This window comes from Corylus avellana, chromosome 3 (genome assembly GCF_965113065.1).
Source record: "Corylus avellana chromosome 3, dhCorAvel1.hap1.2, whole genome shotgun sequence".
In the NCBI taxonomy this organism is placed as follows: domain Eukaryota; kingdom Viridiplantae; phylum Streptophyta; class Magnoliopsida; order Fagales; family Betulaceae; genus Corylus; species Corylus avellana.
The window spans coordinates 5,998,920-6,019,003 of NC_142492.1; the positions used below are offsets into that span (position 1 = coordinate 5,998,920).

General features: G+C 36.1%; 1 protein-coding gene, 1 non-coding gene and 2 pseudogenes across 2 annotated transcripts; 2 read left to right on the top strand and 2 right to left on the bottom strand.

Moving 5' to 3' along the window:
• Positions 1–1,302, bottom strand: LOC132176542 (anther-specific protein LAT52). The gene is made up of 2 exons (XM_059588781.1): positions 1,109–1,302; positions 1–446 (listed from the first exon to the last, which is right to left on the bottom strand). The coding sequence occupies exons 1-2, from the start codon at positions 1,269–1,271 to the stop codon at positions 115–117; spliced, it is 495 nt and encodes a 164-aa protein (XP_059444764.1). The 5' UTR covers positions 1,272–1,302; the 3' UTR covers positions 1–114.
• A 2,652-nt stretch (positions 1,303–3,954) lies between these two features.
• Positions 3,955–7,370, top strand: LOC132175640 (uncharacterized). The gene is made up of 6 exons (XR_015911744.1): positions 3,955–4,582; positions 5,640–5,790; positions 5,922–6,206; positions 6,282–6,453; positions 6,922–7,000; positions 7,089–7,370. It is a non-coding gene; the product is annotated as an uncharacterized LOC132175640 (transcript).
• Positions 7,371–7,766: 396 nt separating this feature from the next.
• LOC132174458 (protein HYPER-SENSITIVITY-RELATED 4 pseudogene) lies at positions 7,767–9,784 on the top strand (annotated as a pseudogene).
• Positions 9,785–14,357: 4,573 nt separating this feature from the next.
• LOC132174457 (transcription elongation factor TFIIS pseudogene) lies at positions 14,358–15,035 on the bottom strand (annotated as a pseudogene).
• Positions 15,036–20,084: the final 5,049 nt, after the last annotated feature.

The window sequence follows — 20,084 nt, forward strand, 5'->3', positions numbered from 1 at the left end:
TATATGAAAGTAAATTATTGTATATTAATTGTTTGCCACAACCGCCATTACAATTGAACACATTTCAATGATTTAGTAATGCAGGGAGGGAAATTAAGGTGCATGCTTTTTCAGTTAATCATGAGAAGGGAAGAAACCCATGTCAGTAAGAACTTTAACGCAGTCGGGGAGAGCTTCCTTAATCGTGAACCCAAGGGGGTTGGCGTAGCGAACATTGGAGGATACACCGGAGTTGCTGGTAAGAGAAACTACTATTTTCCCATAATTAGCCATTTGTTCATTGCAGTCAGGCCTAGAGCTCTTGATGGGCAAAAGGGTACATATCTCTTCCTCATGATCTCCTTCCACATGAAGACTATAGTTTCCATTCTTGTCGGTCACACCCTCAACCGAGAATGTCAAGCCGCCGCCGAAACGCTTTCTGCATTCCAAGCGAACCGTAGCACCTGCAAAAGAAGAGCGGTTATGCATATGACGACCCTCAATGAAAGAGACGGGTGGCTACAAGGCCGCCCTCGACTTATAGAGGTGGCCGTGCGTGTTACCACCATTATAGGTGAGGTGTAGCTGCTCGGCCACCCCATATCAGAGCAGACATGAACGAAATCTATCTAGTTAATGGAAAATATATATACATCAGTGCCCAAATTGTTTGACTGTTGTGGCCCGGGGCGAAACCATAACAAGTATTGCGGGGAGTAGTCTCCTCAAAATTTTCAAAATGCTTCAAAAATTATATGTTTTTATGAGATAATCCCTATAAAATTAAATTTTTTTATATATTTTTTTTTTTCACCCATCTGCCCTAAAAGTTTAGTTCCGCCCCCTGGTTGTGGCAATCATATCCCCTAGCCTTCTATAAACATGTAGTACCACAAGTTCTCATAGAGCATGTTAAAACCCCTAGTCAATCGACCCCTAGTCAATCGACCGGGAGTTTACGTACATTTTATGAAGTTAATGTTGAAATTGCTACGTCGGTATTGTAAAATAAAAATGTAATTTTTAGGCTAATGAATTGAAAACTACTACTTAGCCTTTGGTAGATTGATTTGGGACCCCAAAAGAAGTTTTGAGAGAAAGTTTTGTTGACAAGAGATTTAATTACCTGCAATGGGCTCGCTAATCTTGGTCTCAAACATGACCTGGCATGTGTCGCAGTACACCTTTCCTTCAACAGAGAATGTGTCGGAGTTATGTGCAAGGCTGGGGGATATTGAGAGGCAAAAGATGGTGGCAAAGAGGGCGGCAACCGCAAGAGCCTGCGCCATTTTGCCTCCCCCCTTGGTGTTGGGCTGTGTTTGGATGAAGCAGAGAGTGGTTAATTTATAAGAGAGTTGTAGAAAGGTGGAGTGGTTAATTTTGTATGGTAATTAATGAGGTGTTATTTTAAGGCTTGTTGAGGGAGAGAGACTCGTTCTTTATTTTATTCTTCACCCATTTTGGATGGTTCTTGTTCATTAAATGTTGTATGTAAGCAACAGCTAATCTTTTTCCATTGGTGTAAATTAATAGCCTTTGTATTAATTGTTGAGTTATTTAGTTTCCTTGATGTTTATTTACTTTCTTATTTATTGTAGAGACGTTTCTTGTTCACCACTCTTAATCTCTCTATAAATTCTGTTCTCTCTTTTATATTATATATTTTTACACTAATAATAATAAATTATAAATCGGATGTCATAGTGTTTTTGATTCAAATGACATTAATGGACTAGGAAAAACATTGGAGTTCCCAGTTCAATTTGGGGGGTTTTTTTTTACCACTTTATAAAACTCCTTATGAACTTTCACGTGTTAAAACTACTCTCTTAAAGTTCAAAAACTCTCAATTTAGAATATCGAACTTTTAATTTTTTGCAATGTCTCCCTCCGTTAGAATTTTTCATTAAATCTTGTAAAAATTCCTAAAATACCATAGTTTTTTATTATAAAAAATAAAATAAAAAATTGCAAAGATTCCAGCGTTGATCAAGATTTAATGAAATTTGAAAAGAAAAAAAAAATACATACGCCTAAATCTTTGCAATTTTATTTTTTTTATATAAAAAAAATAAGGGTATTTTGAGAATTTTAACAAAATTTAACGGAAAATCCTAAAGGAGCGAGGACAACGCAAAAAATTGAAAATTTTAAAACTTTGGGGGGTAATTCAAAACGCTTAAAAGTTTTGGGGAGTTTTGTAAATTTTTTCCTAAAAATAACATAATGATGAGCTTAGATATCCACCAGTGAAACAAGAATGCATAGCTAAACTACTCTTGGTTTGCAATTTCAAAACATATAATTTAAAATAATGACATAAAAACGTGCAATTTAAAACCGCGGATTTTAAAAACACCATTAAGACAACAAATGTCATGATCTATTCCATTGCCAAATCACAAAATAAACGACATAAACGCATATAAATCATGACAGAAGTCAAGTTGGTGATAACTAACTTAAACATAATAATTTTTTAACATTGTCCCAAAAATTTAGGGACAGATTGGATTCAGACAAAAAATGGTGGGAGTTAAAGAAAGACGAAGACTGCTATCTCCATTTTATACTCCAAAGTCAATGCAGTTCGTCTCAAAGCTTTGTATAACTAATCATAAGTCTAGTCCACGACAAAACCCCATGTCATTGACTAATTGTCAAGCAACTACATTGCATGCTTACAAGTTAGCATTTGCATTTGATTATTGATTGTCTAGAATTTTATCTACATTTTAGCTAACCATGCTATTTTTTCTATTTTAGTTAAAAACTTTTCAATTTATTTATTTATTATTATTATTATTTAATCAAAGCGGGAGAGGGGGAAAAGGGAAAAAAAATAACTTTTCAAATTTATTCTACATCTTTTAGGATAGTATAGACGAACGGTTATTAACCGTTAATAACCGCTAGCCTCCACTAACTGCTTAGGGCGGTGCAATTAGTAGTGAGTAGTGGCTTTTTCCAACTAACCACTTGGAATTGTGTTTGAGAAATAGAACTTTTAAGTCGAAAAATGTTTTTTGGCAAAAATTTCATTTTTAAGCTTTTGTCAAAAGTGGGTTTTGGCAATTTTTAGACTTTTTAGATCCTTAAAAGCATTCAATTTTTTTTACCGAACGGGTACTTTTTTTTCAAACGGACTTTTTGAGTGTTAAATGCACTTTTAGGCTTTTCAAACGTACATCCAAACATGCCCTAAAGACGGTGCGGCTGGTGATGCTAGGGTAGGCGGAGGGGATTAATATATATATATTAAAAAAAGTAAGGAATTGATTACAAACCCACAAGGAAACTAAATCTAGGCTTAATATGGAAATTATTTTAACATGTCATATTTGCCAATAATCACATTTTTTTTCAGAGGTTGTATTGTTCCAACAGTCATTGTATATATCCCAACTTTCATATTTTTCTAACACCACTTGGATGCATTGATTCAAACTAAGCTAAGAACCCACAAAACTTGTTGGTTTAGATTCCACCCATTGAGATTTCTTAATAGTAAATCTTGGGGTAGAGTATTTTGGGTATAAACGTTCTCATATTCATTGTTCCCTATAAGAGAGCAGGGAAGGGACAATGATCCAATTTCATTTGAAATTGAAGTTCGTGTACATGATTTACATTTTCTAGATGACGTGCCGATATTAACATTATGTACACAGTTAAATGCATAAACTTTAAATTTTAACTATGAAATGGTTACTATCTATTTCATTTGAAATACATAGAATTATATTATGTGGTGAAGAAAGGTCTTCGCACATTATGAATTCATCCTTAAAATATATTATAGTGAAGAAACCATGAGGAAAGGAAACCTAGTGAACCTATTAATTAGCTTTTTCCAAAAAAATAAAAAAGAAAAAGAAAAGAAAAGTCCTACGTAAGGAAATACCCAAAGGAAAAAAGTTAAAAATAAATAAATACACACAGCTACACGTCAAACTTCAAAGAAGCCCTATTTCCGTCTCATTCCCGGAGTGGATTTTTAAATGTTGCCACAAGCATTTTGAAAAGGCTTGGAGTTGGCGGCAATGGCAACGTTCCAGAATGGCGGCAATGGCAACATTCTTCAACACTCCAACCCCCTTAAACCCCTGAAACCCCATTCCCACTCACTCTCAAACCCACTCTCTCTTTTCTCCCAAACCCCAGACCCCAAACTCACCATCACCGGACCTTCCAAGCTCTCCGGCCACGTCCCCATAAGCGGCTCCAAGAACTCCGCATTGTCGATTCTCGCCGCCACCCTTTGCTGCTCGGGCACTTCCAAGCTTACCAACGTACCAAATGTCTCCGATACTCGAATAATGGCTTCGATTTTGAGCTCATTGGGCGCCCAAATCGAAGTCTGTGACGACGAGTTCTTGGTTAACACTGACGGGGTCCGGTCCGTGGAGCCTAGCTCGGATGGGATTCGGAAGATTAGAGCTGGGTTCTTTGTTATTGGACCGTTGCTGGCACGGTTCGGCGAGGCCACCGTCGCGTTGCCCGGCGGGTGCGACATCGGGGCTCGTCCGGTGGACTTGCACATTCGTGGGCTTCGCGCTCTTGGTGCCGTTGTGGAATTGAGATAAGTTTGTGACTCCTTGTTATTATGTTCTGCAATGTATAATGCTATGATAGTGGTTTTTAATTTCTTGAATATTATGTTACTTATATATATGATTATGATTTCTAGAATATTGTTACTGTTTAATTGCTTTAAAAAAAAAAATTAAATAGGGTTCTGGGACTCTTGTTTTGGGATAAAATATTTTTGTTGGTAAATCAGAATTTTGAAAGGGAAACGTTTTGATGGTTCCCAATAGTCCGTTTCTTACATTGTCACTGTAATTTAAGGAGTTCAAAGGAATAGCTCGAGGATTGAAGTGATGGTTATCAAACGTGAACTCTCTTTAGTTGTAAGATGGTTTATGATTTAATTCTTTTGATGGGTATGATTTATGGTGCAACTAATGAATGAGCTCGACAATTAATTCATTATGAACATTTCTCAGTGTGTCATATAATGTTCACACTAAAAATAGGTTAATTTGGGCACCGATTGTTTTAATTTATAATGGAGTTTGGAAGATGAATAGCAGCAAAAATTAACCACAAATGCATAAGATTGAGGACAAAACTGGTATCTTAGGTTGAGGGTTCTATTCATACATGTTAATTGATCTACTGTTGGCTTTATCTTAGAAAGTGGAGAATTGGGTTGGGAATAAGGTGATGAGATCGTTAGGGTGGATGGAGATTAAGATTAGTAGGATGGGAAATGCTTTATATGTCAAAGAGCATAGGGTACCCCTACAGTTCACTTTGAGTAGAATTCTTCATGTCTATTTTCTCTATCCCCATCTTAAGATTAGTAGGATCTAAAATTCTAAACTCTAGATCCACAAATCCTAGTACTAAGCCCAAACAGATTTCCCCAAATCTATTACTTTCCCAAACTGCTGATTATGTTCCCATCAAAGATAAAAGCAGGGCTGGATAAGGCCACAAAGGAACAGAAATTTGAAAAAAGAAAAAAGAAAAAAAGGGGACATACTAGTTAACAATAAACCTATAGTTAAGTGAATCTTATTGCTTTGGAATTTACAAGCTCTGTGAATTATGCAAATAATCAACTAAGTAATATTTGTGCAACATTACAGGGATGGGAAAGTTCAAGCACATGCTGCAAATGGCAGAGGATTGGTAGGGGGGCGATTCCAACTTGATTATCCCAGTGTTGGGGCAACTGAAACTCTTATGATGGCTGCATGTATGGCTGATGGAGTGACTGTACTCTCAAATGTTGCCCAAGTATGGCATTAAGAATCTCACTAAATTTTCTAGATTGTGATTTTGAGAATGATGGAAGGGCATCAAAGATTGTTGTCTAATGTAATAAATAGAATATTGAAGTGAGTTCTTTGCCCAATTTTTCACCACAGGAACCCGAAGTGCTTGATCTTGCTCGTTTTCTTACTGACAGTGGGGCATGTGTGGAAGGAGCTGGAAGTAACAAACTTGTTATCAAGGGAAAGTGTCAAATGCATGGTTGTGAATGTCCTATTTCACCTGACCGCATTGAAGCAGGCACCTTTATGCTTGCTGCTGCAATTAGTCGCTCTTGCATCTCAATGTCACCTGTCATTCCTTGCCATCTAAAATGTTTGATAGACAAACTTTCACTCGCTGGTTGCAAAGTCAGACAGTGCAACCATGAAACTTTTGAGGTATATAAAATTTTCTTTGTTTTTTATTCCCATTTTGTTTGATGTTTATGCTTTACTAATTATTTGGGATGCCAGATTTCAGCTGCCTCTACAGATGTCACTGAAGATTTGCGAGCTTTTGATTTTAAGACAGGGCCATTTCCTGGGTTTCCTACAGATCTCCAACCTCAAACAATGGCTTTACTCACCACATGCAGTGGTTCTAGTACCGTGGAGGAATTTGTCTTTGAGAAACGTATGGGTCATGGTATGTTGTAAATTAGTCAAATATGGAGTGGCATTGAATATAAGTCTTCGCCATCTGGTTCATCATTTATCTTTTTGTGAGCACAAGTTTAAGAAGAGGGCATTCAAATGCAAGTTCATATTTCCCTGTCTAGAACTGAATATGCTAATTGAAAACTGGAAAATGATTCCAAGAATGTTTTGCCTATAAGATTGGAGGAGCATTGTGATTTACAAATGTGTCTGGTGCTTTGTGCTTTATCTACAAAATGTGGAGCCATCCAATGTCAAACTTCTTTTTTATTTTTCTGTCTCTTTAAGACAATGCTTAATGAAAAGAGTCTAGATGGAAGAATGACTATCATAGTTAATGCATCATTGTCCCAAATATTCATTCTTTTGCATACTTCAAAAGCTCATTTTACTGCACAAATGCTTTAATTTCTGCCATGAGCTATATGTCTCATGTTTGTTCTCTCTTTTGGAGTAGTAAAAGAACTGCTTAAGCTTGGGGCAAGAATTCAGCTTTGTGGGAGCACTGCTCTAGTTTTTGGGAAAGAGAAAGGGAGGTACATTGTCTTGAACCATGATTTTGTAATGTTTGCTTCAACTTGGAGTTATATTAGATGGTGATTCTTTTCAGATCTCCTTTTGCAGCCGATTGCGTGGTTCTCAGCTTGTTGCAACTGATTTAAGAGGTGGGATGTCACTGGTATTAGCAGGATTGGCAGCAGAAGGAACTACAGAGATAACTGGCACTGCTCATATTGACAGGGGTTATGAGAGTTTCGAGAAGAAGCTTCAGTTTCTAGGAGCTGATGTCAAAAGATCAATCCCCCTTGCCTGTCAAATGGCTTAGCCATATTTCTGTCTAAACTAGCTAACCAAAAACTATTTTATCTACTTTAGTTAATGGCTTTTAAAATACATTCTACATCCGACTATTTATTCTTTCTCTATACCATTTCAATATTGTTTTTTCTTTATTTCTTTTTTAATGGATTATATTTTTTCGACGGTCTTTTTTTTTTTTTTTTTTTTTTTCCAACAGTCATTTTTCTAACGGTCGTTATTTAACCATACATTTTTTTCTTCTAGTTTCTTTCTTCCCTAATGACTTGTTCAAACCACAAAGATCATGGGCTGCACGGCAATGAAATTTCAAATGGTAGACTTGAATGGTAAAGGTGAAGCAAAGACCACCAAATGTATTCTAACGCAAGTCTTTGTGCTATAAAAACTTGTTCAGGACACTCAGGGGAAGCAAAAAGCCAATTTCCATCAACTCCACCACCATTTATTCTTTTTGATTCTCAATCCTTTAGTTTAATAAACATGTCCAATGCAAAAGAACTTTTGACAGCAGCGGCGTCTGTGGCTGTCACGGCAATGCTTATTCGAAGCATTGCCAACGATTTCATTCCCAATGAAGTTCAAACCATTTTCTTCTCTGCCATCAACAAAATTTCCCGGAAATTCTCTGCAAAATTTACAGTTGTGATAGATGAGTTTCAAGGGTATTCGACAAACAAGGTGTTTGAGGCTGTTCATGCCTACTTGGGCACCAAAGTGACCCCACATGTCAAAAGAATCAAAGTGAACCAAGGCTAGGAGGAGAAGAAACTAGCCGTTACTGTCGACAGAGATGAAGAGATTGTTGACATTTTTGAAGACCTTCAAGTTTGCTGGAAATTGTTTTGTAAAGAGATTGAATCATCTGGTTCTACTTCTAAACGTCGTAGGGATGTCGGTGGGCAGCTACGTCTAGAAATCAGGTCCTACGAGCTAACCTTCAACCAGAAACACACAGAGAAGGTGCTGAATTCTTACTTGCCGTACATTTTGGACAGAGCAAAGGCTATTAACGATGAGTGCAAGGCTATGAAGCTTTACACCGTTGGATATGATGGCTGGAACTCAAACGCAATAATTCTTGATCACCCAATGAGCTTTGAGACACTTGCCATGGATTGGAAGCTTAAGATGGCATTGATGGATGACTTGAGCAACTTTGTGAAGGGGAAGGAGTTCTAAAGAAGAACTGGGAAAGCTTGGAAACGTGGCTACTTGTTATACGGCCCTCCCGGCACCGGCAAGTCGAGCTTGATTGCAGCCATGGCTAATCACCTCAACTATGACATCTACGACTTGGATTTAACTGCTGTCCGGTCCAACTCTGAGTTGAAGGCTCTGTTGCTTGGCATGTCCAATAGATCTATACTTGTGGTTGAGGATATCGACTGCACTATCAACCTGCAGAACCGAGAATCAGAGAACGAACCAAGGAATAATGGTGATAATCAGGTTAGTGTTGGGGTAACAATTCGCATTTGTGTTCGGGTCATGTAAAGATACATGTATAAGGGTCGGTTTGCGTTTGCGATTTTAGTAAGTGCGATTTTAAAACGCAATTAAGCGTTTGGCAAAATACCAGTTTATCATTTTAAAAAATGTGCGTTTTCAAAAAAGTAATTCATTACATGCGATTTGAAAACACAAATTTTCTACGTTTTTAAATCGCAATTTTTTTGAAAAGCAATCCCAAACTATCTATTTTTTGCAATTTGGTTTAAAATTGCAGTTTTTGTCTATGAAATTGCAATGTCAAACGCACCCTAAGACTATACAAGCCAATCATAACTTAACACATTTAATTAAACATGTTATATCACTCAATTATAATCTATTAATTTCATATTGGGTCTGTGTTATGTTAGCAAATAGTGTTAAAAAACTATAAATACTTTTTTTTTTTTCCCTGGTGTTGGGGGGCCATGGCCTACATTAGCCACCCCCCAGATCCGTCATTGCACGTATCCGATTCGGGTCGTGTTGACTGTCGAGGTATGAGTATAAGATTTTATAGGTGAATTCTAATCCGACCTATTTAATTAAACAGGTTAGACTCCTCAATCATAATCTGTTACAAGTTCGTGGGTCGTGTCGAAAATTGACAATCTCATGAATATCTAATGTTTGTTTTTATTACTGAACAGGTGACACTTTCGGGGCTCCTCAACTTTATAGACGGTCTCTTGTCATGCTGTGGGGATGAAAGAATCATTATTTTCACGACCAATCACAAAGATAGGCTCGACCCTGCTCTGTTGAGGCCAGGTCGCATGGACATGCACATTCACATGTCATATTGTACAGTTTCTGCATTCAAGCAATTAGCCTTCAACTACCATAAAATTTCCCATCATCAACTTTTCGAAGAAATTGAAGGGCTCATAATGGAGGTTAAAGTCACCCCTGCAGAAGTTGCAGGAGAGCTAATGAAGAGCAGAGATGCTGAGGTTTCCCTCCATGGCCTCACCAAGTTCCTTCATAACAAGAAAATTCAACAGTAAATCTGGCTTGAAGATGATGACGAAGAACATTGTTGGAGATAGTTTTGATTCGTAGATCTTCAAAAAAAATTTAAATTTAACTCCAAAAAATCTATTTTTAATGCTTTAGCTAGTCACTTTTCAAAACCCCTAAACATCCAACTCTCTAAATATTTATCTACTTTAATTGAATATTATTTTTATTGGTAAAACTAACTATCATGAAACTAACTTTAATGCCCAGCTGGTATGGCATATCATGATGTTGTACATGCACGCATTCAATTCATTGAGTGATGGGTAATCAATCAATTAATGTTGTAGCCGTGCATTCCAACAAAATCAGATTTGAAAAAAAAAGACATTTCGAAAATGAGAATAACTTCTGTAGGGTCTTGGCACAAACTAAGGCCTTTGTGCCCTCCAATAAGAAGGTGACACATCAACGTGGAACACTATAACAAAAATATGGTGTTCCACCTAATCTTTTTTCTAAAATACCTAAAACAAAACACATTCTAGAATAAACTTTTCATATTTTTCTCCAAACCTACCCCAGCCACCAACTTGCAGCCGGAGAGGACGCCGCCCGGTACAGAGAAAGCCAGAGATGACGCTGTCTGATGCCCCTCTCTCTTTCACTAGCGGCAACAGAGATTTTTTCTCCTCTCTCTCACCGGCGACAACATAGATTTTAACGAAAAATGACACTAATTGTGATCGACCCAGCATTGGTACCACCAATACACGCTATCTGCCAGAGATTATCCCACAAAAAGCCTCAACTTTAATCTCCAATCCTTCCCAAAACCCTAATCAACACAAACCAAGCACAACAATCGCACAAAAAAAATACCATTTCCCCCACAAACCCACCAACAATTATGCCCAAAACCCCCAAATTATCACCAACCCACCATTAAGTTCCACAAATTATCCCAAATCCCACTAGACCCAACAAAATTTTCCCAGTAAAATCCCCAATTTCCTTTCCACCAAGTCCCGATTTTTCCCAATGCAAGAGAAATATAGATAAATTTCTAATCTTAGAAGGAGAGAGAAAGAGGGAGCACCGGCAGCAAAGAAATTTTTTCTCTGCTGCCAGTGTGTGTGTGAGAGAGAGGGAGAGGGAGAGAGAGCATCGGTGGCAAAGAAATTTTTCTCTTTATTGCCACCGGTGAGAGAGAGGGGCACTGGAGAGAGGGAGGTAGAGCATCGTTTTTACCCGGCGTTTTCTGTACCAGACGGCGTCATCTCCGGCTTTCTCTGTACCGGCTGGAGTGGTTTTGGAGAAAAATATGAAAAGTTTATTCTAGAAGGTGTTTTGTTTTAGGTATTCTAGAAAAAAGGTTAGGTGGAACACCAAATTTTTGTTATAGTGTTCCACGTTGATGTGTCGCCTTTTTATTGGAGGGCACAAAGGCCTTGGTTTGTACCAAGACCCTATAGAAGTCAAGTTATTCTCTTCGAAAATTCAAGCGTAATAAGGATTCAGTTCGTGCGTTAGTGATGGGCATTCAATTCATGCGTAATTGCAGCCACATAATTAATGTTGCGTGATGAACGAAATTGGTCAGCCGTTTGGGCAAACATAATGAACCAACCAAACGCAATGCCACCAAAGAAGGAAATAATATTAAAAAAAAAAAAAAAGATAACTTTTAGGGGAAAGTCTACATAACCCCCTCAAACTACCACTCAATTGACAATGTCCCACTCAAACTTTCAATTGTGACAATGTCCCCCCCTAACTACCAAAAATAGTCAATGTTCCCCCAATGACGAAATTACCCTTAGTAAAATTAAAAAAAAATTACCCTTAGTAAAATTAAAAAAAAAAAATTACCCTTACTCAAACTTTCAATTGTGACAATGTGACAATTGAAAGTACCCTTACTCAAACTTGACTATTTAAAATAGTCAATGTTCCCCCAAGAAATTACCCTTACTCAAACTTTCAATTGTGACAATGTCCCCCCCTAACTACCAAAAATAGTCAATGTTCCCCCAATGACGAAATTACCCTTAGTAAAATTTAAAAAAAACAAAAACAAAAACTTCTAGAAAAAACCTAAAACTAACAAACAAACAAAAAATCCAAACGTTGGCCAATTTTTTTTTTTTTTTTAAATCAATTTTATAAGAAAAAAATTAAAAAAATTTCGATTCTTTTTTTTTATATATAAAAATTGAAAATTTTCGTTTTTTTAAAAAATTTTAATTTTTGTTTTATAATTTTATTTAAATAAAAATTTACGTTTAAAAAATAAAATAAAATTTTCGTTTAATAATAAAATGAAATTTTTTTTTTTTAAAACTAAATAAAAAAATAGTTTTTTTTAAAAAATAAAAATTTCCGTTTTATTTTATAATAAAATAAAAATTTTTGTTTAAAATTTTTTTTTTTTAAATATTATTTTTAAATTAAAATTTTTCTTTTTTTAAAAAAAAATCAATTTTTTTTTTAAATTTATAGGGGTATTTTTGTCTTATTGAGAAATCTATAGGGGTATTTTTGTCTTATTGCTAGTCTTGGGGGGGACATTGACAATGTTTTGATAGTTTGGAGGGGACATTGTCACAATTAAAAGTTTAGGGAGAACATTGTCAATTGGGTGGTAGTTTGAGGGGGGTATGTGGACTTTACCCTAACTTTTACTTTTCGGGCTCTTTACATTTGGAGACAATTATGATAAGAGTTATATTTAACATTTGACTAAAGAGCTTGCTAAATGGTGTTTTTATTCAAATTAAAATAATAATAATAAAAAAAAATCAAATCAAATATGAAGAGTTTAATGTGAATTCTCTCAAGGAGAAGGTTTTTCTAGGGTGGTTTAATGACAAGGTAAGGGGTTCAAAGAATTAGAATTCTCGACCTCCATCGACTTTTTTTAAGATACTTACTCTTTGGTTGGATTAAATAAGGATTTCTACAAAGATCTTTAATTTCCACTCATTCATCATACTCACGGCACGGGGGGCTTGAAAAAATTACAAGACTTAGTTTCGTGGTGGCGGTACGAGATGTCGGTTTATCGTATAGAAGAGTAGATCCAACCATAGATGCGAACCGATCAACCGCTATCTACGAGAAGATAAATAGTTCTTATATGGTCCCAAGGGCAAGGGGAGAACATGTAGATCATAGACCTATTGAGAAATGTTGATGCATTCTGTGTGAATGTAGCTTTTGTTTATTTCTTCACTTCTCAGATTTTTAGTTTTTACCTTGTAATATATATCACTGTATTATCACGCTGAGCAGAATATTGTAAGAAAAACTAGAAATTATATATGTCTGATGTGTCACATTGGCCTTTTTAAGATCAGCCTTCGTGACATGTTGATGTTGGTCATATATGTAGTTAGGTTCTCTCGATGACTCTTGTTTCCAAATTATAAAGCAGACTCTTTTAAACATATTGGGATAATTACATTTTTTCCTCATCAACTATAACGTATTGTTACTTTGCCCCCATGAACTGACAACTCTATTGTCCGACCTTATCAAACTACTATTTTGTGCCTAAAATTCTATTCCATCAGTCAAAGACGTTAACTCAGGCGATCAACCCGTCACATATACCTCACATGCCATCTTGAAATTTTTTATCTCACATTTTCGCCCATCAAGTACGACGCATTGTCACTTTGCCCTCATCAACTACAATGCATTGTCATTTCAAAATGGCATGTAGGATGCACGTAACGGGTTGACTGTCTGAGTTAACGCTTTTGACTGATAGAATGAGAGTTTTTGCACAAAATGGTAGTTTGATAGGGTCGGACAATAAGGTTGTCAATTCATGGGGGCAAAGTGACTATGCGTTATAGTTGATGGGAGGAAAAAGTAATTACCCCAAACATATTCAACCCAATGGAAAAATTGCAGGTTCTCAAAAATATGGGGGAAATACTGAAAGCTGGTGGTGCAAATTAAGACAACAATTATGTATGAATTCCTCAACTCTTTCCTCTGTATCCCAGAATTTATGTTGCAAAAGAAATAAGTATATTTGTCATTGTTTCTGCAGGTTAGCTGACTTGGAAGACTTCAAGAAAGTGAATGAGATTTATGCTAAACGTGAGTTGTATTTAATTAAACTCGATGTTTCTATGTCAATTGAAAGCTTTGCAGTTCAGCATGCAAAGACATGTGCAGTCCACCATATTTGCATTATGCATGTTGTATTGAATTGAGGCTTTTCATATTGATAATCCACCATTATAAGACCTGCTCATATTGACATTTTACAACAGTCAGTTTCCTCCGAGATCTGATGATTTACAGACCAAACATCAAATTAGCCTTCCCACACAGCAAGTCAGCAAGCATTAATATTCTCAAAGGCAGCTAGCTTTCAGCAAGAACAGAGTAGAATACAGAGGAGAATTGAAGTTTCATATATATATATATGATATGTAATGAAGTATCAAGAAGCACCCAATTGAATTGATCAATTGAGAAACATTGACAAGAAGAAGAAGAAAGAGTAGTTCAATTACAATTTAGCAGAAACTTAATTACATGACAAGAGTGAGTTCAAAATCATCGATCCATTCGTTGATGTTTGACAAGTGTTGATGACTATTATGAGAATTTCCAATGGTTGTTGCAATTTACACACGTGACATAGGTTGTCATTGGCTCGTCGGCGCTCCTGGTCTGCAATTGATAGTAATTGCACTTGCGCTCCCGGCACCGGCTGCACTGAAACATGTCGGTGGAGGCCTTTTCTTTCAAGTCAGCATCATGCAAGCATCTGCTAAGTGACTTCAATTGAATTTGGATATTCTCACGCTGCCTCTTCTGGCTTGCCATCTCCATCGGCGTCATGGTCACAAGCACCTCCGGCTTGATCTGTCCAAGAAGTACCTTCCTCCGCAAATCTGGGTTTTTTGGGTCGTTGAGGTTGAACACCATCGATCGGTACTTGGCCTTTTTAATCCCATTGGACCAACCAATCTTCCTGAACATCGCCGACTCTACAGAAGCGGCAACTCGAACTGGATCACACGCCGTCACATCCGGCTTCACGCCGCCCTCATCGGCTTCATTCGCAACTCTGGAAAACGCCAGCTCCAGTTCTTTGCGAACCTTTTCACGATAAGCCGCAGCAGGGTCGATCGGCGCCAACTTTAAAATCTTACCCAACCTCTTCGGCTCCTCTGGCTTACGGATCTTCAAAATGATGACTCTCTTTGTAACCCCAGAAGTTTTTGCAGAACTTCCACTCATCTCGTTTCTTCCTGGCTTCACCTTCACCATCTTGCTCCCAAAGAATTGAGAAAGTTGAGACGACTTTTGGGTTTAGTTTGCAAACTATGGCGGTTCATGTATATATATGGGATTCTAAGTCGGTGAAGGATTACTAGTCGATGAAGGATTCCTAAGTCGGTTTGGCCTTAGGTTTCCAACTAGCCGTTGGCTGTGTTCTGATTTCACTCTTTAGTTTTCCCAACAAAAAAAACCACTTTTTTTTTTAAATAATAATAATAAGGGTTAAATACTAAATTAGTCCCTAGGGTTTCACAACTTTATTTTTTCCCCCCTGGGTTTTCATTTTTATCACAGGAGGTCCCTGTGGTTTTGATAAGTGACCAAATTAGTCCATCCGTTAGTTGACCGTTAAACTGGACACGTGGACCAATCAGATGTCGACACGTGGCACATATATTAATTTTTTTTAATTAAAAAAAATGTTTTTTTTTAAAAAAAAAATTAAAAAATATATATTAAAAAAAAAAAAAAAAAAAAAAAAAGAAAAATCGGAAAAAACTGGGGGTGGCCGAGCCACCCCCTTGGCAATTTGGGGGTGGCTCGGCCACCCCCTTTGGCCATGGGGGTGGCCAGGCCACCCCCATCTGGCCGGATGGGGGTGGCCGAGCCACCCCCTGGGCACCAGGGGGTGGCCGAGCCACCCCCTTGGGGCCCAAGGGGGTGGCCGAGCCACCCCCTTGCCCAGGGGGTGGCTCGGCCACCCCCATCCGGCCAGATGGGGGTGGCCTGGCCACCCCCATGGCCAAAGGGGGTGGCCGAGCCACCCCCAAATTGCCAAGGGGGTGGCTCGGCCACCCCCAGTTTTTTCCGATTTTTTTTTTTTTTTTTTTTAATATATTTTTGAAAAAAAAAAACATTTTTTTTAATTAAAAAAAAATTAATATATGTGCCACGTGTCGACGTCTGATTGGTCCACGTGTCCAGTTTAACGGTCAACTAACGGTCAACTAACGGATGGACTAATTTGGTCACTTATCAAAACCACAGGGACCTCCTGTGATAAAAATGAAAACCCAGGGGGGAAAAAATAAAGTTGTGAAACCCTAGGGACTAATTTAGTATTTAACCCTAATAATAAATGTTTCAAATTTCGAATTTAATTTCACTGGTTGTAATTTTCTATAAATGATCAAATTTCAAGTCCTTAAACAAAGTAAATTTCATACACATTGTTTTTAAAAATGATAGGAAGGAAAAAAAAAAAAAAAAACTTTTATAAACCTTTAAAGAAAAAGAAAAGCATTGAGAGACCATTTAAAACAATGCAAATCTTAGTCAGCTGGAACCACGTCTAATGAAAAAAATGTCACTACTTCGAATCTTCCTCTTATGCGGACATGTCCAAAATAAAAGAACAACGCAAATGCTCAAATTGTATTTTTTTTTCTAATTAATAAAAGAAAAAAAAATGTTCAAATTGTATTACATATGAATTGGTCTTGAAATAAAAATGAACAAATGGTTAGCTTACCACTAAATTTAAACGCACAGCCATTATTTAATCAGGGAATTTGAAGTTTAAAAAATAACTCAAATCCTGCTACAGCAACAATAATAAATAATTATGATAATAATGGGGAAAAAATATCAAAAGAGTGTAAAAGATTAAGGAGAGGATAATTTTTTTTGTTTTAGATCCCAAATTCTTATATTTATCAAATTAATAGGTAATGAAAAAAAAAAAAAAACTTATTTGTCAAAAGAAAACGAAAAATGGGTGAAATGATACACAAATTTAACTACCTCTTGCAAGAGAATTCAATTGGTGATGTGGGTGGGGAGTTTTAGAGATATTAAAAAACAATGGGGGATCATAAAAACCACAAAACTTTTAAATCCATTAGATAAAAGAAAGTAACAATCAATAACAAACAAAACAACAATGAAGCTGAAAGGTCCTCAAGAGGTAGCTCAATTAACTGAGATCACGTCTAATGAAGTAGAGGTCGCTAGTTCGAATCTCCCTCCTCCCCTCTTGTGTGAACAAGTAAAAAAAAAAAACCAATGAAACCGAAAGTTCGCTAAAGCCCAAAAAAATTTAACAAATATTCAAATGAAACATATAATATTATTTTAAACAAAAAGCGAAATATTAGCATAATATATTGTTAACATCATATTGACAATAAATCTTCTTTAAATTTTCATTATCACAAAATCTCACTCCCTCTTGTCCTCATCAGAATCATGGATTTACTCCAATACACTGATTATTTATCCAACGATACCCTTATTTCTCAAGCACTGTTATTATCTTAAAAAATAAAATAATCCATTTTGATGAAACCTCCAAACCACGTGATTTGATTTTTCCCATAAATGAAAAAGTAATAGGTAAATTAAATTATTTTCAATGGAATTTTTTTTTTAAAAAAAAAAAAAAAAACAACACTGTTAACCCTTTGTTAACCCCTTTTATTTTTCCTTTCTTCCCAAAAAAAAGTCAAAACATTCTTACAAAAAAAAAAAAAAACTCAAAATTCTATCTCCTTTATATCATGTTAAAATATATATTTTTTTAAAAAAAAAATCCTTAGATTAATTTCCATCACATATGTTGTTGCTCAATATCAAAGTAAATACCATACCCAACCAGGCCAACCCAACCACAACAATCTTAACCTCTTAAGATAAATGATTTTAGGGTGCTTTCACCAATGGTCCAATACATTCGTACGAGTAATGATACATTGCACGCCTGGCGTGCATCAACAGGCACAATTTTTTTTTTTAATTATTTTATTATTATTTTTTAAAAAAAAAAAAAAAAAAAAAAAAAATTTGCACTGGCGTGCGTGGGCGTGCCACGCACGCCGCGTGCATTGTATCATTACTTCATTCGTACTTATGGAGCAAGAGTTACGAACACAAAATATTCAATATAATCTGATTATATATATCTCATGTATACATTTTTTCAAGATAAAGGCATCTATATTTTGTTTTTCATATTTTTTCTATTTGACACTAATATTTTTTATTTTATTTTATTTTTTTAAACTGTAAATTAAGGTTGCAAATGAACAAAGTTACCTGTGAGCTTGCTCGAGCTCGACTCGATTATTAACTAAGCCATATGTGGACACGAAACTAAACTTGATCCACTTATAAAAAAAAATAAAAAAAAAATAAAAAAAATAAATAAAAAATAAAAAAAAAGGCCACTACTTTAGTGACGTGTCAAACAAATTTTAATTTTATATATATATATATATATATATATATATATATATTAGTGATGTGTGCATGTTGACACGTCACTAATTAGTGACATGTGTATATTCACATGTCACTAATTAGTGACGTGTGAATCTACACAAGTCACTAAATTATTTTTAATTTTTAATTTTTTTTTTTTAAAAAAAAATCATTATATTCAATTAGTGACATACTAACACGTCACTAATGTTCACAAGTCACCAAAAAAACAAAACAAGAAATGTTATTGTGCAGTAAAAAAATTATTTTTGGCTTATAAAAGTCTTAGGTTAGAAGAGGTCAGGCCTCATTTATAGTTGTTGTGGCTCCACTCACCGATAGGCCTGTGAGCTCTTGCCACCTAGGACTTCTATGGGATAAAATTAGTCTTTTTATTGCACCATAGCATATCTCACAAAGAGCCGGAGAAAAATAAGCCAAAAAAAAAAAACAACAACAACAAAAACAATTATGATGGGTCAAATATTGGCATGTCACCAAAGTGGTGACGTCACGTCACTATATATATATAGTCTTTGTTTTTTTTTTTTTCTTTTTTTCTTTTTTTCTTCCTCTTGTTTCTTCTTCTTCTCTTCTTCTCTCCCTCTCCCAGCACGCAGTCACCTCCCCAGCAATTTGCTGCAAAATATTTTCCCCTTTTAATTTCTGCCCCCCTCTCTCTCTCTCTTCCCCCCTCTGCTCTGCACAGCACACCCCCCCTCTGTCTCTATCTCTCACGAACGCCGGCCTCCTCCACCCAAGCTCCACGCATTCCGGCGGTTCGTTTTCAATCTACCCAGCCCGCCTCCTCCCACTGGTATGTACATTTTTGTTGCTTTGATTTTTTTTTAATTTTTTTTTTTTTTGTCATGCTGGGGTTTGGGTTTTCGTTTGATGATCATCAATTTGAGGTTTAACCTCTCACGCCAAGACCCCCCTGTTTTGTGCAGTGTGTCTAACTTTTCCATTCTTTTAACTGAAACTGAAACTGCTCAGAAAAGAAAGAAAGAAAGAAACTGAAAGTGAAGCTACTTTCTCCATCGTTTGGGCAACCACACAAGTTAAAAACTGCAGCCATCTCAGTGATCTCACCACCCGCAAGCTACCTTCCTCTGGCAACGTTTTGGTCAAACTCAATGCAGCCATACCCAACGTAATTCAAGGTAAAAGCTTCAAATTCCCATAGTCTCTGCTATGTTCTTTTGAGCATAGATTTTATTTTATTTTTTGTTGTTGTATGTGTTGAACGTGACTCTTCTTTTTTGGTATTCTTTTCTTTTGCTTTAAAGATTGGATTTTTATATGGGGTTTCTATTTTTGGCAGAGGAAGACAACCCAAAGGGCGTGGCTTTTGAGCATTTCAGCTGCTTCTGCGGATTCTGATACTTGGGTTTTGGGTCTAAATGAAGTCTTCTGAGAATGGTTGCTGAGAAAATGGGAGGAAAAGGTTGTAATATAACAGTGGTTTTTATAATAATATATAAAAAAATTCAGTAAAAAAAATTATATTTTTTTTAATAATTTTTTGAATTTTAGTGACATGTAGAAAACTGACACATCACCAAAGTGGTGACTCACCCTTTTTTAGTGATGTGCTACAATTGACACATTACTACTTTAGTGACATGTTAATTTTAGGCACGTTACTAGAGTTTTAGTAGCGATACACCATTTTTGGACCTTAAAACATCATTGGGTAGTCACTAAAAATTAAGTTTTTTGTAGTGATTATTAAACGATGCATATCCGTATAAAACTTGGCTCCCTTATTAACGCAACTCGTATATTTTTATTATATATACATATTAATTAATAAATATATGTATGTATATTAATTTA

What these genes read in the sequence shown, in the direction of transcription:
- LOC132176542 (XM_059588781.1), bottom strand. Translation starts at nt 1,271, where the DNA reads ATGGCGCAGGCTCTTGCGGTTGCCGCCCTCTTTGCCACCATCTTTTGC. An exon ending in GATTAGCGAGCCCATTGCAG is followed by an intron (nt 447 to 1,108) that starts GTAATTAAATCT and finishes CTTCTTTTGCAG; the next exon opens with GTGCTACGGTTCGCTTGGAA.